This window comes from Euprymna scolopes, chromosome 32 (genome assembly GCF_053919585.1).
Source record: "Euprymna scolopes isolate OS-2025 chromosome 32, ASM5391958v1, whole genome shotgun sequence".
In the NCBI taxonomy this organism is placed as follows: Eukaryota; Metazoa; Mollusca; class Cephalopoda; order Sepiida; family Sepiolidae; genus Euprymna; species Euprymna scolopes.
The window spans coordinates 66,902,024-66,928,498 of NC_136513.1; the positions used below are offsets into that span (position 1 = coordinate 66,902,024).

Sequence of the window (26,475 nt, forward strand, 5' to 3'; positions counted from 1 at the left end):
TGATGCACTCACTTTTTTGCATCACTGCAAAAAAAGTGACCATAAAGCGAGTGCATCACGTGATGCAGTCACTCACTTTATGGTCACTTTTTTTAAGGAAGGGGGCTGCCGGTTTGTTTTTCGCTTTTTTTCTTCTCGGAGGGGGATATTCAATTATAGAATTTGTAGTTTTTTTAACATGTGCTTATGCAGTTTAATTAACCGTTTTAACGTAAGTAACGCGCCGACATTAACCAAGCAGAAGAACTGTTTAATATTTTCCAAATATCTATTTACATTTGGTGAGATAACCAGCATAAACATAGCAAAAATAAGCATATTTTGCCAGATATAATTTGGGACGCTGAAATTATGAAAGTTAAATGAAAAAAAAAAAAAAAAAAAAAAAGATTACACGATTACTGTAGCCGAGTTCCGGAAATTGCTAAAGCAGTTTGAAAAGGGAACAAGTTAGCGAAGTTAATCAACAAACTTAATATAACAATGTTAAGTAACAAAATAAACTTATTGGTACTCCTGCAGTATTTTACCCACCGATTTCACGATCTTAGCCGAAAATGTCTACGCACGTTCGTAGACATTTTGTAAACATTGTTTTTAAAAAATAAAAAATAATACTTCTATTATGTTTTAAACGACTGTAATAATTTATTTTGGAAGTATATTTCATAAAGAAAATTGACAACCCACTTTAAAAACAGAAATTACGAGTTTTATATATTTTATTCGCAGTTTTTTGTTGACTCTTCTGGCGGCCATGTTGTAAGCCCTAACGGTATTTTTGGAGATTACCCCGATATCGAAACGGGCAATCTTTTTTTCACTTTCTTAATTACATTAATTTTTTCACTGTCTTACTAAAATGCGCGCACGCGCGTAGTCACTTGCCGTTTCACAAGGTGCCATGAATACATGGACATTTTAAATGACAAGAAATATTTTTCATAAAATAAAATTTTCACAACAGTAAAAATATTGCTGCCAGTAAGTTTTCATGAGCATATTTTAGGTTCTTCGTTCTTTTTTTGGGGGAGGGGGTAGTCAATTATAGAACTTGTGTCATTTAACAGGTGCTTAATTTAACCGTTTTTTCATGAATGGGGCGGGTGTGTTAATACCATGCAAACCGTAAATTTGCGACGGATTTTAGATTTGTGGCCAGCAACATCGAATATCCCTAAACAGCAAATTAATAGTCGGTATAGCTAAAGGTAATATTTACCTTTTAATTTATTTTAATAAATATTACTCTAAATATTGTTTTTAATTTGTGGTCTTTTCTTTCGCTCATGATTTCTTGGAATTTACCACACCCCAATAAACTTTTTTTTTCTTTTTTTTTACAAAAATGCCGACGGTGGGGAGGGGGAATGTCAGTTAGATGTGACATATTTAGCTTGTTTTTGGCGTTTTTTTCGTTATTGGAAAACAAGATGGCCGCCAGCAAAACAATAGTGATTACGTTGGATACTGAGTGTCTTCAAACATGGATAACTGCGTGTTTGCGCAAAAAATAAATGCGGTATTCATTCTCAGCGTATCTGAAACCCTCGAAAAGGTAAATGCCGAGGGGTCGATAAACTAAAAATTTACTTTTTATAGGTTTTCGAGGTCGCTGAATGAATCGGATATTCAAACCAGTCGCAAATTTACCGTTTGCATGGTATTAACCCCCTGAACCCTCGCACCATTTTGTGCCATCTCACCAGTCACCATTTATGCTATTCTTACATGATGCGATGCGTTCGCACATCTTACATGATGCGTTCGCGCGTAGTAAAGTGACTTGTCACATCGCGGAAGAAGGATAACCTTTACGGAGATGGTCCCAACGTCCGCCTCGTTCTGAGTTCGGGGAGAGGCCATCTGACGTAGGCGGTGTCCAGGCAGAAAATTACGCGGCACTTTTTACTGAGTGTGGACCCAAGCAAAAATTTTTTTTTTTTGCTTAAGTACGCATGCGCGCAATCGTAAGTCTGCGGCCAAAAAAAAAAAAAAAAAAAAGTCAAATACACATTGACCTCAACAGCGATTTTCTGTAGATGTACCAACAAGTTGAGATTTTTTTTTATCCAAAAAGTGAAAGAAATGTGAAATCCCCACCTACCTCATGTTAAATAACACAAAAGTAAACTTTGTGACACAACAGAAAATAAACTTTTAATTTATAGCTTTAGCAGTATTTGGCGAGTTCCGAGAGATAAAATCGCTGTTGAGGTCAATGTGTTCAATGTGTATTTGACTTTTTTTTTGGCCGCAGACTTACGATTGCGCGCATGCGTACTTAAGCAAAAAAAAAATTTTTGCTTGGGTCCACACTCAGTAAAAAGTGCCTAAAGTGGCCAGTTGAAGAAAAAAACCCGTTCCAATAATTAGAATTTTTTTTTTTTTTTAACAGTTCAAATAATTAGAATTTTTGATAATTCAACAGTTCAAATAATTGGAATTAAGAAAAAAAAAGTCAACATGATTAGAATAGTTCCACGTGGTTAGTTAACCCTGTAAAATTCTGATTTGTTTCACAATATTTGTAAAAGCATCTGTCTGGGACAAATCGCATATTTTAGGGTTAGGGTAATTTTCTGCCTCGACACCGCCTACGTCAGACGGCCGCTCCCCGAACTCAGAATGAGGCGGACGTCGGGACCATCTCCGTAAAGGATAACCCGGAAGAATTTTTGGTACTCCTTGGGCGTTGAGGTCCATGGCGACCAGCAGAATTATTTAAGTAATGGTCACTCCCTTAGCCCCCACCCCTTAGTCAAAGCTAACACATGCGCACGTAAAAAAATTTCTCTTTTCGAAGAAGAAGGGGGGGGTAGTAATTTTGGCCATCTTGAATTCTTACAACTCGTAAAAAGTTAATATTTGGTATGAAATAAAGAGCATTTAAAACTACTTAAAAACACTAATAAATGATTCAGGTAGGTTGCAAAGTAACTTTTATAGCTACTGTTAATATTTCTTTGTTGTATATTTTATTTTTTGATAACTTTTTCGAATCTGTGTACAGTAATACAAACCCATTTGGGTTTGTATTACTGTACACAGATTCTACTTTTCTACCAAACTACCAGATTTTACTTTTCTACCAAACTGGATATATTTTTCGTGTTTTTATTCAATTTAGCATGTTTATTCAGCTCGAAAAACAGTGTTTACCGATGTATTGGAAAATTCAAGATGGCGGCCGATTCTCTCTTTAACACGGTAAGTTTGGAAAAAGATGTAATAAATAAAAAACCGGTTAAAATACTGTTAAAAACTCGCTCAATATATGTTACCGTGACATAGGTTGACATATTCGGCGGGTTTTTAATAGTATTTTGTATAGTTTTTTTATTTATAACGTTTTTCCCAAACTTACGGTGTTAAAGAGGGTGTGAGACGCCATCTTGAATTTTCCAATACATCGGTAAACACTATGTTTTTCGAGCTGAATAAATATGTTACATTGAATAAAAACAAAAAATATATCCAGTTAGGTAGAAAAGTAACTTATCTTGGCTTTGATAACATTTATTTGTTATATATTTGTTTTTTGACAACTTTTTCGAATCTATGTGTACAGTAATACAAACCCACATTTTGATTGTATTATTTTTTTATTAGAGACCAAAGTTAATTTCCTGAAGGAAAAAATATTTGGGTATTATTATACAAACACCGTGACAGCGTTAGGGTTAGGATTAGGGTTAGGGTTAGGGTTAATTCGCTGTCACGGTGTTTGTATAGTTTTACCATTGTACACATGAAAAAAAAAAAAAAAAAAAAAAAGTTATGAAAAATGTTTTCACGCCGAGCTAACCAATTCAGCTAAATAAATTCATTGTAAAAATCATTTAAAAAATAAATAGTTTTCTTCGTGGGTTTATTTCAAAGATAATTAGTAAGTAAAGTTCTAAGATATTGAATTAAAAATAAAACACCTTGTTTGTGCAAAAAAATAAAATAAGACCGAAGCATTTACAAATTTATTGAAATGTCTGCAATGTTTTTATCGCGTTTGTTAATTGTCGGCTGATGCGATTCCATTATAAGCGTTTCGGACTCTTCCGGCCGTTTACATAACTTGCCGGAATATGCCGATGAAACGTTGGTTTTAAATACCTCGTTTGTTTGCTGCCCAAAGTTTATCTAATTCCAATATAATACTAAAACCAGAATAAGAGTCACTTACTTGGAATTGGCCTTATTGAAGTTGGTTCTCTCTCAACTTGAAGACATTCTTGGACAAACATTTCATATTTTAATTCATCAGAACTGTAACAAGAACAAACACTGGAATCGCAAGACATCGTTGGAAATATTCGTCGACCGCTTATTATTCTGTCAAAGTACGAATGTAAACGAGTCGTTTAAGAAATTGTGGATTGAATAATAAACATGAAACTTCATATATTTCTGGCTTGAATAGTGTGGCAATGTAATCCAGATTTCACACAAACAGCGAATGTTAAGCATTTTATACGAAACTTGGTTGTATGTAAAAGTTGAAATGTTCGCTCGTCGCGCCACAAATAAATAACTTTTCTTTTTTTTTTTTAATTCGGTGATTGTTGTTAAGATTTTACAACATGTCAAACATAGTTGGGTGATTTTATTCGATGTATTTTGTATACAATTGGTTAATAGATTAGTAGATCAATGTCTTTTGTTGTAAAAGAATCGATTGATAGTGTCCTCCTGGTCACAGTGGACCTAGGAGTCATAGTAACGGAGTCGGATAACTCCACATTAAATCGAACAACACCCGTTGCAATTTTTATGAAACCACATTTAATGATAGAGCAAAGTAGCATGTTTTTATTTAAATTAAAAATGATTTTACTTCACAAATATTAATTAAATAGCAATGAGAGAAAAGAGTAAGCATTTTAACTTTTGGTAATCATTGCTTTTCCGACACAAGTAATTTTATTGCCAAAACGATATTCAATAACACAAACATTGTAATTTTTTTCAAGATTTTTACATGTAATGGTAGAATCGAGTTAGTATGAAGTGGAAACCAAAAAAACATTTTTAAAACTTAGCCGATACACAGTAAAAATGGGAAAAGTGAACATTATCTTAGTTGATCTAAAAAGTTGGAATGGATACTGGTAAAGTCTAAGCGAAAAAAGTTTAATATTTTACGGAGTTATACAATTTATTTAAAGCTATGTTTCTTTTATATTTTTATTTTTATTTTTATTTTATTTTTTTATTTTTCACTCCAAACAAGAAAAGTTTTTATAAGTCCATGACAGGAATTCAGTCGAATCTGTAATTTCTTTTATAAGTTCCCAACTGGGAATTAATTAAAATTCTCCACAATGCGGATTCATCCACAGATAGAATGAGTTTCTGAGAATGCTTTCTGCAGGCATAAGGCAGGAAAAGCTCCCTTGAATTAGAGACGAATGTAACATGTCCTTTCACGTCGAAACATGACTCGGAATTGATTTTTTTTTTTTTTTTTTTTACATAGGCATCACCACATTATCAAGGCCAAGAGGCCACTCAAGGATAAGGGTTAAAGAGTGTACAGTAGAAATTGAACAATATAGTAATCATTAGTAATGAAAATTTGGTAAATTTGATAACTTATATGGAACGGCTCATCAAGAACTTATTTACGTTTGACTTGAAGCACCTTTTCGAAATGAAACAATGCGTGTAATGTATGCATATAAAAAAGGAAAAAAGCGTTCAAAAACAACTACCAAAATGCAACAACGGAAGTGTCCCAGATGATGTGAATTCCAACACGCAACAAAAAGGAGCAAAAAAGTAATGAACATTCGTTACTTTTTCCACATTTGTGCAAGATGTCGCTCCATCCGTAAATTCTACAAGTTAAATTTAAACCTCCTTAAAAAAAATTTTTGGAATTAAAATTTAATTTTTGATTGTTTTAATTAAATTTTTTTTATTGTTTTAATCAGTGTCGCGGAGTCCGAATCGGAGTCGGAAGGAGTAGGAGTCAGAGTCGAATTTCTAAAAATACTAGGAGTTGGAGTCAGAGTCAGAATTTTTTAGCCGATTCCAACTCCTTAAGTGCAATAAATTTATTTTTTTACATAGTTTTCCTGTTTGGTTTTACCAGTTTTTTTATTATTACATTTTCACACCAAACAAGGCATATTGCCACTGTGATGTAGGGGACTACTATCAGGGAGCTAAGTTACAGGGTACTATGTAGGGAGTTTAGCAGCAAGATGTCTGTTCACATTACACTTGAACTTCTGCATGTCAGTACAGTTGGGGAAGAACCCGGAAGAGAATTCCAAAGTCTAGCAGTTCTGGGGAAGAAGCTATTAAAGTGAAAAGCTTTCTTACATCTACGGATCTCTACTGTGTAGGGGTGGGACTTTGCTGCTTGTCGGGTTTGTTGGGGATATTTTCATTGAGGGAGTACAAGCACGTGTAGTTCATCAGAGCTTATACCATTAAAATACAACAAGCAGAAGGATGCGACATATCATCGATGGGACAGGGGCTGAAGCTTAGATGACAGTTCATGACCTTTCAGGTTGGAGACTCTCTTTAGAACCCTGTTCAGGAGGGAGAGACTAGTAACAGATGCACTAGCACAAATGTGACAACAATACTCCATACGTAAACGAATGGTGGCTTTGTAGAGATATAGGACACTTTCAAGCATGGTAGAGGGAGCCCACCTTCTTCGCAGCAGCCTTGGCAATGATCTCAATGTATTTATTCCAACTCGTGTTCCCTGTGAACATTAAGCCAAGGAGTTTGAACAAAGTACTTTCAGGTAGCCATAGCTATTGGTGGTTGAGAAGGTTTCTTGTAATTATTAAAGGAAACAAGCTTTGTCTTGGCAACTTGGAATGTTACCATCCATTTTTGACCCCATTCCACTACAGACTGAAGTTCTTCCTTTAGGGTTTCTCCATTACCTTAGATATGTGCCCGTTAGTTTTCCCCACGTGCCTGCTATAGTGTGTGGTGTCGTCAGTATATATACCCACGCCAGAGAAAATTTTATCAGGTAAGTCATTTATGAATATCAGAAAGGATCAAGGATCAATCCCTGAGGTACACCCGCATTTATATCATATTGTTTGGACATACGCCCATCAAGGACAACTTGGATTCTTCTCTCATTTAAGAAGGATTTAATTATGTTAAGCATTTGTCCAGTAATACCATAGGATTTTATTTTCATGAGAAGACCATTGTGCCATACCTTGTCAAAAGCCTTAGATATATGTAAGACTACTGCTGTCACCTCCTCTGCCTTCTCCAGTGCTTGGTATATACGTTCAGATTACAGTTAGAATATCTGATTGAGAATGGCTTGCCTAAATCCATATTGATGGTCAAACAGAAGTTTAGCAGCTGTAAGGTGGTGGACTAGAGCTTGATTAATTAAAAACTCAAATATTTTGGTGAAAAGCGGGAGGAGGCTAATTGGGCATTAATTTAATGGGTTATTTCTTTTGCCAGAGATTTTGTAAACTGGTACCACAGAAGCAGTTTTCCAGCTGTCAGAAAAGTAAGATTCATTAAGGCATTTGTTAAAGAGTTTAGAAAGAACTAGAGCAACCTCAGCAGAGCATTTTTTCAGTAGCACAGCCGGGATGAGATCAGGTCCACATGTTTTTGAGGTGTCTAGGATTTTTATGATTCTAGTTTAGATTCCCTAGACATGGGGAGGGTGTTATGAATATCGACTCCAAGTCTGTGCATGTGTCTGTCAGAGTTCTTACGACAAAGGGGAGATAACTAGACATGTTAAAGATGTTAGAGGGGATGGAGGAGTGCAAATTAGTTTCACTTAGTGCTAAGATATCCGGGGAGTTTGCTAGGAAAACTGATTTTATATCATCTAAGTTGGTTCTTGGAAATGATTCTACATAATCTAAGTTAGCTCTCAAGGGAGGAGGTGAATTATTTGAATTATTTTTAACGCTTTTTTTTTGGGGGGGGGATTGAGCTGGCATTCATTTTAATTCATAGTTTCAGATCTAGAGTGAAGTGCTAGGTAAAATGGATGTGCATAGCCACCATCATGCAACACACGTAGACTATCAGCCACCTCCTCATCCACAGGAATGTGGCCTCAGGAATGTCGACCAGAGATGAGTGCAGGGTCCCTTTCCATGTGTGACATGGCACTACAAATATCCCGATGTTATACAACTGATGATAGAACAGCCACTCTAAGCACTACCAAAGAGTTAGGGTTCCTGTACTGTCAGTCGGAACAGCAATCAGCAACTGTCAAACCGGTACCCTTAAACCTGTCCGACAGGAGTGGCCCAGTTCAATTATGTTAGCATATATGGTAAACAAGCACTTTCAAGATGCCCAGGTATAGGGGAAGGGAATAAGGCAAATGTAGGGAGTGGCATTCATTGCCTTAGTCAGGAAACAATGCTAAGCACTGGGCATTTCTAATGAGTTCTTGCGGACGCACCTCTGCTCTTGGATTATAGGCAAAGAAGGAGTATGGAAGCCGGGTGATAGACAGAGCCTATCTACTCCTTAAACAGCTTAGGTTTGCAAACCAGAAATTTGATCGTCACCAGCTCTAGAGAGGTTGTCATCCAGAACTGAGGCGGCCTCCCTTTCCCATTTGGTGCCAAGACGTATGAGGTCAGTGGCACAGGTTTACAAATCGGAGTTTTCCTTATTCTAGATGGATTACCTGACCAGATCTATGGGTCCATCAGCACTGAGAGGGTTTTCCCCGTGCCTGGTTTCAAAGCCAGATATTTCTATGCTCCCTCATGGATAGTTAGGATTAATAGAGTTAGTATCAAAGAATTAGTATCTGCTTTGAAGTTACACTCCTCAGAATAGGATTAAGATTGAAAAATGTGGTTACGTTTTTAAAGGAGGTATGTATGAGTATGGGGTGTAGATTAAAGGTTAATATCTACTAGGGTTAAGAAATGATCAAATAGGGTTTGTGGATTAGTGACTAATTGGAAAATTATAGTATAAGGGTTAAGGTGCATTTTGAAATGTGCTTTAGGTGTTAGTTTTCAAGTAAAGATAATCCTCAGTACTTTATCCCATCTAAGTGAAAGAAAGATATAGTTGCTAGTTAATATAGATCACTTATAATCTGGGCACAAAATGTAGCTAATAGTTTATAGATATTCTATAGAGTATAAATATAGGTTTATCTAATGCATGTCTTAGCAATAGAAATCTATAGATGTTTAGTATTTATCGATTTTTAAAAGGTCAGCCTACTAAAGTTTAGGACTGGAAGCTAACCCCCCCCCCTCCCAAGGTACGTGCAAAATATGTGATTTCATATAAGCTTGGGGAGAAGACCAATTGGTTTTTGTCCAGTTGGAACAGGAAAGATGATATAAATTCAAGAATACAGCATTAATATACATTATAGGCAGACAGGGATTTAATGTTTATAATGCAAAACAGACAGGAAGGTGTCTTGGAGGCAAAGCATTTTCCCTTTAAAGCAGACATTTAGAAATAACATTTGTGCGAGTTATTTTAGTAACATACATCAGTAACAATACACATGTGGCCAGTATAGGCCTTATATTTAATCATTACACTTAGTCATAGAATGATAAATTATGATTTCCAAAAACAGGGAAGCAGTATAAGTAAATAAAAGCAGGAAAACAGGTTTTGTGAATAAGCAATAACTTAATTGCTTCATAAGCAGTGGTTTGCACAATTTAACAGTTTTTGTATGGCTTTGCTTTTATTTTTGGAGATATATTTTGTATTGTACTGTAATGCTTCCACTTCATCAAGATATTTCGATCTCTCAGATCACTACAAATCCTGTTTTGGTTTTGGTTGTGATGAAAGTTCTGTCTTTGAGTGGGATCACTGTGGATTACATTGGATAACAATAGGATTGTAATCTGAAAGTTATCCAATTCCTGAATCAAATGGAATTTGGCAATTGGATTGATCCGGGATCGATCCGGAATTACAATCTTGTCTCCCCCTCCAAAAAAATAATGGGCATAAATCAATATGAAGCAACCCATGGTACTATAACTCTTTATAGCTTTTTCCTTTTTTTCCCATAAGAGTCAGTCTTTATCTAGGCCGATAGATAGAGAATTGCATCAACAATGAGATATTTACTAGAGCGCTAGAAGGACCGCATCATTTTTCCAGCAGCCTTGGCAACGGATTTTGATGTACATGTTCCATCTCAAATCAGCTTGGTTTTAGATGCATTAAAATTAACCAGCCACCCCTTTCTCCAATGTGGCACATGCTCCAGATCAGAGGAGTGAGAATCAGAAAGAACTTGGTAATTTACAGCCTTTGGTGGGTTGCCATAGATGGTAGTGTCATCAGGATAAATGTCTACGAATGATCTTAGGATGTGATTTGGATGATCATTATGTAGATCAGGAAGAAAGTTGGGCCCAGGATTAATACTGTGAGCTTCTGATTTCTGGCCATCAACCACTACTCATATGAACCTATCAGAGAGAAATGGTTTAATAATTGAGAAAACATTTCCAGCTATAATGTAGCAGGAGATCTTGTGAAGTAGACCTTTATGCCATACCCTATCACAGGCCTTAGATATGTCAAGAGCAAAAACCTCATTAGATAATGTAAAAATCATCTCTTATATCAGTGATATCTTAAAAAACTTGGACACCTCTAAGGTGTGTGGGCCTGATCTCTATACTAATTAAGAAATGTTTAACTGAGCTATCCCCCATACTTTCCAAGCTCTACACTAAATGCCTTACTGAATCTTGCTTCCCTAATAGTTGGAAGATGGCCTCTGTGGTATCAGTGTATAAGAATTCTGGTGAAAGAACAGACCCTCTCAATTATCGCCAATTAGTCTCTTCCTCTTTTTCACTAAAATCTTTGAAACCTTAATTAATCAAGCACTAGTCCACCGCCTCGCAAAAGCAAATCTTCTCTCTGACAAAAATTATGGATTCAGGCAATGTTGTTCTACTGCATATATTTTAGCAGTCATCTGTGAACGCATTTACCATGTACTGGGTAAAGCAGGCGAAGCCACAGCTGTAGCCCTTGATATAGCCAAGGCCTTTGACAAAGTCTGGCACAAAGGGCTGCTAATGAAAATTAAATCGTTGTGTCTTGAAAATGAAAAATATAGAATAAACAGACAAACCGTTTTAAAATATGCTTTTAGATGTAAATAAAAAGAATTTTATTTTTTTCAATTAATCTGGAAGGATTTAAAATCCCTCTCTTTTTTTTCCTTGAAAGTAAGAAGTCCATCCTTGTGTTGTTATTGTTATTTCAGTACAGCGTCTTAATCCATCACGCTATGATGGCATAGACAATTCACTGCTTAGTTTTTATCGTTTATCTATTTACGTAGTTTTGTTGTTTATTTTTGAAATGATATTAAGGTTATCGTCTCAACCTTGGAGATCCGGTGGGAAGATGGAGATTATAACCTTAATATCGTTTCAAAAATAAACAACAAAACTACGTAAATAGATAAACGATAAAAACTAAGCAGTAAATTGTCTATGGCATCATAGCGTGATGGATTAAGACGCTGACTGAAATACATAAAGTCCAGGATTTGAGTCCTAACAACAGTCAAGCTACACTGAAGAGAGGTAGGGCCCCGAAACATGTGTGTATGTAGATTACTGACTTTAAAAAATAATAAATAAATAAATATGTCCAAATAAAAAGAGGGCGACTTTCTAAGAAAACACCGGATCTGAAGGTGGAGACAATAACCTTAATATCGTTTAAAAAATAAACAACAAAACTACATACACATTTTTCTTTCCACATTGTTTTTTTTTTAATCAAGAGATTTCCTATAGAGACTGTATAAGTTCACAAGCTGTGCTCATTAGCCAGTTTCTGCTGCATGGGTAAACTAGTGTGCTCAAGGTATCATTTCTGATGGGGCTCAAAAATAGAGCCAAATGCATGGCAAAACATATAAATTCAGATCATGAGTGTTTCCAAATCACAAAAAATTTAAAAATCTATTAAAAAAAAAACTATATCAATAGCATGCTGTACTACACAATTACTGAATTTTTTTTTAAATGCCAGTAAAAACGAACACCTCATTGTTACGTTTGTCAAAAAAAAACAAAATTAAAAATTGCTCTGTTTTCTACATGATGAAACTGGTAATGCCAAGAAATGGATAATCATTTCACATTAAGTTTATCTAGGAAAGTGATCCCTCACTCTTAAATCTAAAAAATGGTTAATAAATAAAAGAAATCTTTAGCAACTCAGTAAGTATATACGGAAATAAATTGGTTCAATTAGTGAAAGTTATAAATTGGATAATCAGTTTAAGTTTAATTAATGTAGAAAACTAATTTCCTCTTCTAAAATATAAAATATTTGAAAAATATTTAAAAAAGAAAAAAAAACAATTTTCTAGTGAAATTTTACACAAAAAAAGAAAAACTCTGATTGCAAATTTATTATCTTTGAACCTGTTTTGTTACTTTGACTTAATTAAACACAAATCAATCAAAATCAATTATTTTTTAGATGGTTGCTAATTTCTGGTTCGTTAGTAAAACAAAAGTCTTATTCTAATCAGTCTAGCAAACACTTCCAAACTTATGGTTAGTGGTAGGGAAAACTTTTTAAGTTTTTTTATCTTTTAGTCCTGAAATTAACAACAATCTCTAAAAGTTAGAGAAAATTATTAAACCCATTTTTAATATTCTAACCTTAAAACAGAGAAAAAAATGAAAACATCATTTTATTCAATATTTGTACTGATTGACTGTTCGGCGACGACTCATCCATTTTTGATTTATTTCATAAATATCAATCAGAAATATTTGTGTCAATATGGATCCTCTTTTGCAGAAGTAACCTTTTTTCTAATCTTTTATTTGCAAAAATCATTTGCATTCACGCAATAAACATTTGAAATATGTTAGCATCAAGAGTCAAAAATTGATCATTTCATCAAATCTTTAGTTAAAGGCACCAAATCATTCGAAAAGCTTGGAATGAAAGTTCAATTTTATTAAACGTAAGTTACAATTTGATTTCAAGATATAAAAAACATTTCAATGTAAGAAAATATTTTTTAACATTTAAAATTGATAAAATGTAAGACAAATACCTAAAAATTAGAAATAAAAGCGATTAGTGCAAAGAAAAAGTACCATTTATAGATTGATTAATTTTTGGTGAAAAAATTATGGATGACCATACATGTAATAATTTATTTGAAATACATCTAATCAATCGAAATTATGTTTTAGATCTAAAATATTTTTTCAATGCTACAGCTAATCACCCACACTGACCCTAGTTTTGACATCATAATCACAAGTGATGCAAGCTCATATGGCATCAGTGCTTGCATTCTCTATAAACTGCCAGATGGTTTGAAAAAAGCTGTAACACACACTTCTAGATCCCTACTACGAGCTGAGAAGTAATATTCTCTAATAGAGAAAGAGGCTCTAGGAATAATATTCGCTGTCACAAAGTTCTACAGTTACCTACACGAAAGACAGTTTATACTACAAACAGACTATAAGCCCTTGATAGCAATCTTTGAGTCCAAGAAAAGTCTGCTAAATTGCTTCCTTGGAGAATGATTCTCTTAAACTACAACTTCAAGATTGAGTTTTTAACATCTAAAAATATTTGCCATGCGGGCAGCTTATCTCGACTCATGCCAAAAAATACGGAAGTTTTTGAAGATGCCATCATTACCATTACATTACACTAAGGAAGAATTGCAAAATCAAAAACATGATCGCGAATACAGTTCAAGAGCTCCCAGTGACTTTGGACAACATTAAAAATAGTATTGAGAAGATGACTTCATATAATCCATTAAAAACAAAATTCATAATAAAGACTCGAATGTGCCTGAAGTTTTCTTCCTCTGTGATGATGTTCTACTGTATAATGACCATGAAGTAATTTCAAAATCCTTTAGAGCAGTGGTTCTTAACCGAGGTCCACATAGACCCTAAGGGTCCATGGAATATTTCTGGGGGTCCACAGGCAAAACATAACAAAATTATCATAATTATTATAGTTGTTGTAAAATACTTTATTTGCATTAAATTAGTTTTCATTTAAAAATAAAGCTTAATTATATAATATTTCTTTGATTATTAAAACCTCAAAATTTATATTAGTGAAAAATAGAAGATTGTCTTATGACCAATAGTTATGAAGGGGTCCACCAAGTTAAAAGAAAACGGAAAAGGGTTCCATGAGTAAAAAAAGGTTGAGAACCACTGCTTTGGAGAAAAATTGGCCAAACATAGACAAAGACAAAGCAGACATAATAGAATCTTGCACAAGATGTGCACTTGCAGCAAAATCTCCAACTATGAAGTCCAAACCCTGGCCAAATACAGGCCAAATACAGGCCACTGATGGCAGAGAATTTATGTTAATTTTGCAAGGCCCTTAAACAACATGTACTATCTCATTATTGTTGTAGCCACTCAAAATTGCCTGAGGTCCTACAATGCTGACTGCGCAATCAGGTTTTTACACAAGCTATTTGCGCATTTTGGCATAGTAAATTGTGTGGTGACATATAACGGCACTCAATTCACATCAAGTGAATTGAGCAAGTCATATGAAGTGGACCACATTACAACCGCTCAGTATCACCTTAGGTCAAATGATCAAGTTGAGAGGTCTGTGGACATTCTAAAGAGGGATTTCCAAAAGGCATTAGGTACACCGATGGAAAGAGCATTGCAACAGTTTCTGCAGGTGTATAGGATAACCTCTAATCCAAACATGCCTATGAGACGCTTACCTGCAGAAACAATATTTGCAAAAGATTTCAAGTCCATCTTCGATAAACTCATTCCATGGCAAGCGAACCATTTCGCCCCATAAGAAATATTTCTGTCCTGGCAATAAGTCTTTTTCAAGACCTACAAAAACAACATTGCATTCTGAGAAGCGCCATCAAACAAAGAATTGGCAAAGGAGTGAAACAGATCCACAAATGCCATATGAACTCAGGAAATACTGTTTGAATGAATTGGAGAAATCACCACAAAATACATGCAAAGAGATGATCGATGTAATATTCGATCACTTTGATCTTGACACATCTCAAGTCTCTCCAGAAGTGTGATGCTCAGAGCGAAAAAGAAAATTTATGTAATAGCTCGATGTAAATCCCAAGAGGAAGAAGTATGAATTGTATTTATTTTGTCCCCCTCTTTTTTTCTTTTATTTTGTAAAAAAGAATTCTGGGAAGAGGGCGTGAGGGGGGGGGCTGAAACTTACCTGCATTATGGACTCTTCCAAGACTATATTATGATGTAAGTTAACACTCTCAAGGAGCAGTATCGTAATACTGTATAATCAGCAGAAGTACTAGTAGCATGCCCCATGTACGACTTCCCATATTGGACACCACTGAATAGTCAGCTCCGCTTGCCCTTTATTCAACCCTTGTAACTTTTTTGGTTAATATATCTTCCTTACACCTAATTTGTGTTTCCTGCTTTATTTCCATGGTCCCTACCTTGGGGCCACATCAGTGATTATGTGTGAACACTAAAAAAGTTTTTGGAAAAAAACTGTCAAATTATAAACAAAATTTTATCTACATTGAAAAGTAAAAATCGTGACCAAGTCTACTTTTGTGCCATTTTTTTTTTCTTCACTTGTACCCTTACAAATATTACCCAATATTTTTAAGCTGATGATTCATTTTATTCCAAATCATGTAAAATGAATTTGTCAGGACATCCAAATTTGGCCATGATCTTCTATAGACCTGCCAAAGTGTCAAAGGCCTTAACTAAAACAACAAATGTATACATCTTGGTATTGTTACTGACATTTTTCCTAGAGTTGATGAGAAGCAAATACCATGTCAACTGTATCATGCCCCACACGGAAATCACATCGACTTTCCAGGAGGAGGCCATCTTCCAGATGTTTGGTTAAACGATTGAGTAGCAGCCTTGCAAAAATGTTACCAGTTATGTTGAGAAAAGATATTCCTCTGTTTCCCTTCCTTTTGTATATATGCACTATGGATGTGTATGTGAATTCATGGGGAATTGGGTTCTTTGCCCAGAATGAAAGAACAACAGCAGAATTACTGTCTTTAAGAGAATATCTGAGAAAATGGATCACATCCTGTCTGCTCATCATTTGGCTAACACAGTGGCATAGCAAGGGTGGGGCTGGGGGGCGGTCCGCCCCGGGTGTCAACGTTCCAGGGAACGGCATTTTGAGAAGGTAAAAAAAAATAAATAACAATAAATGAAAGCTAACAAAAAATTTGAAATTTTATAAGCAATTTTGAGGGGGTAAAAATAGAAAATAGAAAAAATATATGAAAATAAATAAAAGCTAACAAAATTTCTTAAATTTTATACAGAAAAAGTTGTAAAAAATCGGAACTTTTGGAGGTATTGGAATCGGAAAAATATGCCTCTATTTTACGAACGACACATATCAAGGGGCGCCATTTTATGAGGATAAAAACAGAGAATAAAAAATAAATAAAAGCTAACAAAAAAATTGAAATTTTTACCGAAAAGGTTGTAAAAAATCGGAACTTTTGGAGGTATCGGAATTGGAAAAATGTGTCCCTAATTTACGATTCCAAAACCGATTGTTTTAATTTTTAATTTAATTTTTCATCATTGTTACTAACGATAAATATTTATCGTTTTTAAATTATCACTAAAACTAAAATGATAGTAACATCAAAATATGATGTAAGTTTGTTTTATTCGTAAAACAAAGTTTTAAAATGTTGCATAAATTTTCTAGGTAACCTTTCAAAGAAATGTTCCAAAAAAATGTTGAAAAATTAAACAAAATATTTTTGTCAAGAAAAATACTTTCAAACATCACTGATAATTAAATGATACAATGGAAAATAAGCAACTTGGAATTGTAGAAACATTAAGCAAGTACGGAATAAAAATCGACTGTAAACAGATTTTATGATCGTCATATCAGGGAATATCATTTTATATGGGAACGAAGCGCCATACCTCAAATACTATTTAAGTGGCTTTCTATTTGATAGTTTAAATACTGTTGAATTTCTGTCAAGTTTCGAACAATCGTGGAGTAAATGATTTTTTTCAAACTATTAACAAAAATTTATAATCACTGACGTATTTATGATTAAACCGAAATTTATTATGATGAATTAATTCTGTTAATAGGATTTTAATTTTTTACTGTTTTTTATTAATATAATAATTGTAAAAGCTAATACAAGAAAAATCTCCTTGCTTTCAAAGAAGAGTAAATATTTAAAAATATGTATATTTCTGTCTGTGAGAGGCACTTGACTCCTTTTTAAAAATATATCGTCTTAAACTCTATCTTAAATTGATATTTATTCCGTAGATTCTTAATTTTCATACCTTGCCAAAATTAGTTCCCCGGTGTCTATTAATTAAAATAAAAATATAAAAAGTAATTTTTAATGTTTTTGATTCATTTGGAATTTTATCTGTTTTTGCTTTCATTAAGCTGGTGGGTTTTGTCTGGGGTCCTTTTGTCCGATCCCCTAGGTGTATATATGTATATATCCATACATGTGTGTATACATATATATATATATATATATATATATATATATATATATATATATATATGTGTGTGTGTGTGTGTGTGTGTGTGTGTGTGTGTATATATATATATATATATATATATATATATATATATATATATATATGTATATATATGTATATATGTGTATATACTAGTGATGGGATGATTCCATATTTTTCCCCGATTCCAATTCAATTACCGACTCTGTCTTAAATTCCCGATCCGATACAATTCCCGATTCCGATTCTTTTTAAATTTCTAAATACTTAATTAGTGATTTGTTTTTGTCTTTTTTTTTTTTTGTCGAATTACTCTAAAACCATCTCATGTCTGCATATATTTTCGCAAACAAAAAATGCACTTAGTGTGTGTATGGGAGGGACATACATTAAATATACGCGTGGGGGGGGGGTAAATATTTTTCTCGAATGTTTTCCTTTTAATTGATTGAAAATAATGAAACAGCCAAAGAAGCATTTTCTCTTTTAAAACAAAGCCGATTTATCATTAGTTGGCAAAATGCTATTTGAATATTTCAAAAACAATTAGAAAAAACGATTGTTATGCAAAATAAAACAGTAAAGGAACAGTATAGTTAACAAAGTCCATCTCCATTTTAAATATGAGTTTCTAAATAACAAAGTTACTATATAGAAAACAATTCTTAACTTAAGAACGGATATGAATGTATTCTTAACTATTCTATACGTTCTCTCTACCAAAGAATGTTCATGTGTTTATCCTAATCATCAACATTTGCTTTGTTATTACTACTGACAATGACATAGATATGTTGTAGACTGATTTTTTTTAATACAAAAAAAAAACAAAAACAAGATACAGATAATTATAATAGAAATACTTTTTACTAATATTGTGAGAATTTTAGACTAAATAAACACCCTTTGCTAAAAATGATATTTTCCTTTTGTTTTATTCGACTTTCATTTTGTTTTATGCGATTGCATATGGACATCTTGAAAATCTTGCCGGAAAAAAGCACAATTATTTTTAAATTTAAACTTTCGTACATTAATTTAACATAAAATGGTGAATAATCATCATTTCTAGGCTACTCTAACATTGTAGAAATGTTCACTAAGCCGAAGTCTGACTGGAAAGGTAAAATTATGCGTAATCGCTTAGACCCCCCCCCCCCCAAAAAAAAAAAAAAGATGCTTCCAGAATTTATTTCTATGAGGAAAATAATTTTTGGTTAGTGTTCTAAAATGCTACAATGTCTCTGAAATGAAAAATCATTTTACGTCCAATTAATATTGCTCAAGCGTTTCTCAACTGGAAGGATCTAGGGATCCGACTTGCTGAAGGAAACATAGTTGACAAAGTAGAGCAACATCTTATTGAGAAGGAAACCAAGCAATGGCGGGAAATTCTAGCTAGATTGTTAAACATCATCAGGTTTCTCGCCAAACAGAATCTGGCACAACAGGGTCACCGGAAAAAACATCCATAATGATGAAAGAGATCAAGAAAACAAAGGGAATTTTTTAGAATTGGTAAATTTATTGGTCAAGTATGACCGTGTGATCCGTGAACATTTGGTGAAAGTTAACATGGGAAAGAAAATCGCTACTTCTTATCTGTCACCACAAATTCAAAATGAATTTGGGAGCATTTTGGCAAAGCAGATGAGAAAGAAATCATCGCTCAGATCAAAGAAAGCAAATATTTTTGCATAATTTTTTATGGCACTCCTGATATATCTCACAAGGACCAGATGAATGAGGTGTTGCGCTACATAAAAATTGACGAAAATAAAGTGACAGTGGAGGAGTCATTTTTCCGCTCTATCGAGACAAGGTAAAAGAGCAGAGAACATTTCTAAACTGACTTTGAGAGAACTGGAGAATGATGGGATTCACATTGGTGACTGTATTTGCCAGGAGTTTGACAATGCTGCTATTATGGCACACCACCGATCCGGTGTACAGAAACAAATCTCCGAAATCAACCAAAAGCTCTGTTTGTGCCATGCACTAACAATTAATTAAATCTGGCTTGTGTATATGCCGTGTCTGTAGTGGTTCACTCTGTTACAATTTTTGGCATACTGAACCGGTTATTCTTGTTCGTTCCTGCATCTACACATCGCTGAGACGTCTTGATTCAGTTGACTGGTCTAAGTATCAAGCGGACTGTGGAAACTAGATGGAGTAGTCAAGCAAATGCTGTAAATGATGTGGTAAAAAAATTATTGGAAGTCGTCATTGCCCTGGAACAGCTCACAGGAGAAGGGGAAAATGCAACCACAAGATCAGATGCATCTTTAATTCTCAACTCGGTATTATCGTTTTCGTTTCTTTTATTTCTCAGCTTTTGGAAAACTATTCTCCCAGAAATCAATAATGCCCAGGAGTATCTTCAAGAAAAGATGCTGGATCTGCAACAAAGTTCTGTCAGGCTGACGGCATTGATAGATTGCCTTCTTCGAAATAGAGAAAAGATGGTGGACACTGCAATAGACGAGTCAAAAAAACTCTGCTCTGAAATGGGGATAAGCATGGAGCATCGTATCCGCAAAAAGAAATGCATGGGTGATGAATGATTGAATGATGCAGCATTGGGGTTGATACTGAGTTGAGACGGGAAATGCTGTCTGTCATAGACAGGTTGACCGAAGAAATATCTTGCAGAATTCAACAAGTTCACAATCTTGCAAGTAAATACGCTTTTCTTACACTGTTAAATCTGCTTGATGATAATTATGATTGTCAGCTTGGTGAAGTTGACGAAGATATAGAAAAAGATAAATTTGTTGCCAAAAGGAAGAGATTACAGTATTTTGTGAAAGCTTCAGGAAAAGACAAAATCAATGGACCTCTTGAACTTTTGGACTTTATACAGATACTAGCAGGGCTACCCGGCGTTGCTCGGGACCGTATAAACAATGAAAAAACAAAAAGAGGTATTGAACATATGTTTTATTCTTAGGGGAGAGGAATCTTTCATCTCAAGTTTTAGCGTTACAAACAAACATTTGTCTTTTATATATATAGATAATGACAGGTTTTTTGGGGGCCCCCTCGAAGATAACTGATCAGTTGACCAACTTCTAGTTGTCCGTTTGACGTGAAATTTCGATATTTGTCATCCGGGTGATGGGGCTTCGGTATGATACCAAATTTGTCAAGTTTGGTTCCGTCTTTCAAAGGTTTTAGCGTTACAAACAAACATACATACATACACACAGACGTTTGGCTTTTATATATATAGATATCATTGTGAGGATTCCATCCCTAATATTGTGATCTTGCTGCACATTTTACTTAACCAAGCTATTAACGTTGCCAGCTGTGAGCGCTCTTTCTCGAAACTGAAACTCATAAAAATCTACTTTCGATGAAAAATGAGCCAGACAAGGCTTACAAACTTGGCAATCCTCTCCATAGAGAAGGAACTCGATAGAGTGAATTTTGATAGCGATTGATAACTTTGTCGGAAAAAAAGCGTGAAAAGTATGTTTGTAAATTTTCAACCGACTTGATGCCTTGCGATAGTTCTCTCACAAAAAATAAATTTATAGTCTTATTTTCAATTCATAAATACATTAATTTAAAAAAAATTTTTGAACTATTTTATAAAGGATTGAAACATTATTAACAACAAAAAATTTCTTAAATTTCGTACTTAAACCGAATGATTATACACACAGATATCAAAAACCACAGATACAAGATGTTTTTTCTCTTTGGGAGGCTTTACCTCTTAATAATAACATCATGAAGAAAAAGAAAAGTAAACTACATCGGACTATCCCCTCCTTGATACAGCCGTGTTTTTTTTGTTTTTTTTTGTCAAAATTCGGAAATAACAACAATAAAAAGTAAATAAAAATGATTTTATCATTTCTTAACCTTTTGCGGGGCCAGTTGTCCAGAAACAATCGACCCAACAACTAAAAATGTAGACACGGGCAAAAAGTAAACAGCAAAAAGGCAAAAAAGGTTCGCCTTTTATTTGGGAAGGAAGCGAAAAATGGAATGATCTGGATGCTGGTCGCCTGGAAGGCCACACGTCACTGGAGGCTAAGGTCTAGACTTAGAGTGGTTCAGGATTGCTCGCTGGGTCTGGAACGATGGGCTGGATGTCAGGAAGATCCGGAAACGTACGGTAGACACTGAGAATGAGGTGGTCAGTGTTAAGGAACGGACGACACTGAGAGGGTAGGGTCAGTGTTAAGGAACAGACGATACTAAGAACAGAGGATCAGTGTTAAGGAACGGATGCTCGGTAGGGAGCCAGGTGCAAGCGAGGTTGCAGACCAGAGGAACAAGGTGCAAGCAAGGTAGCAGACCAGATGTGCAAAGTGCAAAAGAGGTTGCAGGCCGGAGGAGTGAGGTGCAAGCGAGGTTGCAGAAAAGCTGCAGGAGGAAGCTGGAGGCACTGGAGCGAGCTGGAGGCACCAATGGCTGGAAGGCTGCGGGAAGGAGCAGGAAGTCACTGGAGTGAAATTTGCTGCTGGTGGGTCTCAGCAAGCAAGCAGTAGTGAATCGCATTAGTGAAAAACTTATTAGCTGTGATGAGGGCTGGTTGCACTGATGCTGAGACAACTGGTGTTGCTGGGAATCATTCAGCTGGTGGGTTCGGTTGACATGACTGGTAGCATCAACGTCGCCATTTTGGGAGCCTCATCCTACTCTCCCGGCTGTGTCTGGCGCACAGCCGAAACTTTTCGGTATTTATTTGCTTCCCCACTCAGCAAATTAGGCACAAGGCCGTTTTTTAATGTAGAGAGTGAAGGGGAGGGGTACCAGTTCCTCTGAGAGAGAACTGGATAGTGAAAATTGGTATGAAGAATTTCCCTACAGTGACCAGTGCTTAAGAGCAATGGTCTTATATGTGGGGTTGCCCCCACATATGGTCTTTGATTGCAGTATCTACCGGAACAGATACTACACTTTGAGATTCGTGCCCAAACTTATCAGTATTTATTTGCTTCCCTACTGAGCAAATTAGGCACAAGGCCGTTTTTTAATGTGGAGAGCGAAGGGGAAATGGGGACCAACTCCCCGGGGAGTAGGGGAGCTGGATAGTGAAAATTGGTATGAAGGGTTTCCGCTACATTGACTAATAACTAATTGCTACAAGAGCAATGGACATATGTGGGGTTGATATTTATTTGCTGCCCACATCAGCAAAATGTGGCACAAGGCCGGAAAGTGGGAACCCTGCAGGCTCCCCTAAAGGAGGGGCACTCCTGCAATTTTAAAAATTGCCTGAGTAACCCCGTCGGCATTCCCCGGTCGGGGCGCCTCAGGCAGCAAGCAATAAACTTTCCCCACCGGAAAGCCCGGTGGCAAGGCCTGGGAGGGTGGACCTCCTAGGTATTACCCAGGCGGTGTACCTCAGTCCAACAGGTGCTGGGCCGGTTCCCGGCCCCTCACCTGTTGGGCTGAGTGTCAAGTGACGAATCCTTGACAAGTAAGGTCAGATATGTGGGGTTGCCCCCACATCTGGTCTTTGAGATTCATGCCCAGCCCCCTGCAGGGATCTGGCAAAACTTGTCTTGGTTGGGCCGAGGCTGGCTGTATTCATTTGGTCAGCATGATGTAAGTGGTGTCGCTCCCAATAAGGCAAACAAACGACTCTAATTAATTCCAGAACAAAATTTATGCAATCAAAAGTAGATTGTGAGCTTGTTGATTCCATTTAAATTAATTTTGTCTAAAAGTAAAAAAGTCGATTGCCTGTTTTGTTGGCGTTTTGTTGATATATTTGAATTCTGACATGCGTAGCAAAATCGATGATGAAAAGAGAAAGGGAAGGTGAATGAATTCACTGAACCCGGAAATTGTTCATATGTTTGCTTGCCTTGGCCAATCGCATCCTTTGTTTAAGGTAAGGGAAAGGTGAAGGGAACAGCGGGAGCGAAGAAAAAAGGAAAAAATAGAGGCAGTTATTTTGAAATCGCAACACATGTTTTCAAATTTTCTCATTTAAATTTATAAAAAAAATGTTTTCTAAAATGTGTGACTTTCCATTTCTTAAATTTTGCGCTTAAACCAAGCGATTACATACAAGGATTTCAAAAAGCGTCGATAGAAGACATTTTTTTCTCTACATGAGACTCGACCTCTTAATAATAACATTATGAAGAAAAAGAAAAGAAAACCACATCAGATTATCCTCTCTTTGGTGCAGCCATGTTTTTTGCGAAATTTCGGACTTACACAACAACAACAACAACAACAAAGTAAATAAAAATGATTTTATCATTTCATAACAATTTCAGGTGTCCAAATGTTCTCATTTAAATTTATTATTATATTTGTTTGTGTAGCCAATTCATTTCATTTAACATTTTTTTTATATAATTATACGTTATTTAAAAAAAAATATTTGGTTTCTTTTGTTTCATATTAACATTTACATAATTCCTTTCAGATTAATGTTTACATACTTATTATTATTCAAATTATTGAAAAGAAATTGTTAAATTAAATTAAATTTTTAAAAAGGGCAATTTGGTAAACATTAATGTAAAGGGAATTGTGTAAACATTAGTTCAATGAAAATAAATATTTTGAGGGCTTTTTGGAATTTTGAAGGTTTTAACAGGTTGTTATATGCCAGCAGTAGGCGGTGGGGAGCAAAACAGGTAATCATATGCCAGCGGGGAGGGGGCATGTATTTATATGGCAACGGTGGGAGGGGCAAAACAGGTAATTATATGCCAGGGGGAGGGGCATATTTTCTGACCGCCACAGGTGGTAAAAACTGATGCTACGCCACTAGGCTAACATTCACATCTTTGGAGACTTCAATCTGTCAGACAAGATGGATAATGAGGTTCCGTCACGATTTCTTCATGCTTCATTGCTTCATTGCTCACTCAGATTGTTCACGAACCCACCCGTGTGTCTGACTCTGTTGTTTAGTATGCAAGTCTTTTAGACCTTTTCCTTACAACTTGGCCTGAGCTATGTTCATCTTCCGTTCTGTCTCCACTGAGACTTTCCAACCACTCTGTTGTATCAGTTAAGATAAAAATAAATGTAATAAGTCCTCTCCATCATATAGTATATTGATACTCTATGGCTGACTGGGATAGCTTCCATACATTTATATCAGATCTACCTTTGTATTTCATGTTTAAAAAGGATGTGTCCTCTATATTATCAGACCTGATGGAATGGTTAATTCTAGGTATAAACTGTTTCATACCCTTGAAAAAATTCCAACAAAAACCTAACAGCCAGCCATGGTTCTCTCTAGAATTTGCTGCTGCCATTGCACACAAAAATCACTTTTTCCATTGTTTCCAATGTAACAGATGTACTGAGACTAAGGCCGCTTTCAGGACTGCCAGCAACAACTATAAAAGAGTAATGAAGAACGCAAGAGAATTGTATATTCTGTCCGTCAAGTCCAAAGTAGTTGAGCAGCAGCTTGGTTCCCACCAGTTTTGGCAAATAGCAAACAGGATCCTAAACAAAAGCGTGTGCTCTACCCCAACTATCATCAATGGACCTGAGGTAATCTCGTCAGCATCAAACAAAGCCAAACTCTTTGTTAAAAAAGTTGCAGCTAATTCTACCATATTTCCTCCTGTATCAGAAAGCATGCTATGCAGCACACAAATATCTGTGCATGATGTTGCCAAGCTTATTAAAAACCTTGATACCAGTAAAGCAACTGGCCCTGATGGCATTCCAATTATACTGCTGAAAAAGCTTCAACCAGAACTAGCTCCCATATTTACAAAGCTGTTTAAGCGTTGTCTTAAGGAGAATTACTTCCCAACACCCTGGAAAATCTTATCAGTATGTCCTGTCCTGTATTTAAGAATTCAGGTGATCAGTCACCTCTCTCTCAATACGGACCAATGTTTTTTGTGCATCATAAGTAAGTTACTTGAATCTGTGTTAAATAGAGAAATAGTCAACCACCTAAGCAAAAATAACTTCCTCAGTGACATGCTAGATCTACAGCAGATGTGCTTACGGTTATATCTCATAGAATTAGCAAATCTTTCGACAGTGGCTTCCTTTCTAACATATCAAAGGCCTTTGATAGGGTATGGCATAAAGGTCTACTTTACAAGATATCCAACTATGGTATAACTGGAAATGTTTTCTCAGTTATTAAATCATTTCTCTCTGATAGGTTCATAAGAGTAGTAGTTGAAGGGCAAGTTGTGAAAAAAAGACAAGACACAGACGCGTGTTGACTGACGACACTACTATCTATAGCAGCACATCAATGGCCATGAATGACCAAGTTCTCTCTGATGCTCTCTCTTCTGATCTTGAGCATGCGGTAAAATGGGGAAAGAGGTGGCTGGTTTATTTTAATGCATCTAAAACCAAGCTTCTATCTTTACATCATCAACGCTCTGATCCTCAACTGGCATCAACTGAAATGAATGGCTTTCATCTTGGGGAGGCTTCATGTTTTGACAAGTTTCTGGGCTTGACCATTACTCCAAATCTGAAATGGAACATGTACATCAAATCAGATTCCAAGGTCGCTGGAAAAATAGTGGGATCTTTCTATCGATCCAGTAGATATTTCACTGCTGATGCAATTCTCTACCTATATAAAAGCCAGATATATCCAAGAATGGAGTACTGTTGCCACATCTGGGCAGGAGCTGCTAGAAAGACCTTATCCTGCCTTGACAGATTTCAAAATAGACTTTGTAATCTAGTAAGAGATGCCTTTTTTCTTCCCTGCAATCTCTTTTTCACAGAAGAGACATTGCGAGCCTCTCTTTGCTTTATCATTATTTTCTTGGCAAGTGCTCGTTTGAGCTCCAATCTATGGTCCCCCCTTGCCACAGTTTCACGAGAAACACTAATTTGGCTAAATTTCCCCTATTTTTTATCTATGCCTAAACCTAAATATAAATTCCATGAACAAAGTTTCTTTCTTAGAACTACACACCTGTGGAACTGTCTTTCATTTGCCTGCTTT

General features: G+C 35.6%; 1 protein-coding gene across 1 annotated transcript in view; it reads right to left on the minus strand.

Moving 5' to 3' along the window:
• The window catches only part of LOC145256398 (uncharacterized), a 37,890-nt gene extending 33,408 nt beyond the window's left edge, over nucleotides 1-4,482 (minus strand). The window contains exon 1 of the mRNA XM_080115258.1: nucleotides 4,181-4,482. Within this exon, the coding sequence (XP_079971384.1) occupies nucleotides 4,181-4,298 (118 nt within the window). The 5' untranslated portion in view covers nucleotides 4,299-4,482. The remainder of the gene's footprint in view (nucleotides 1-4,180) is intronic.
• Between the last annotated feature and the right edge of the window lie 21,993 nt (nucleotides 4,483-26,475).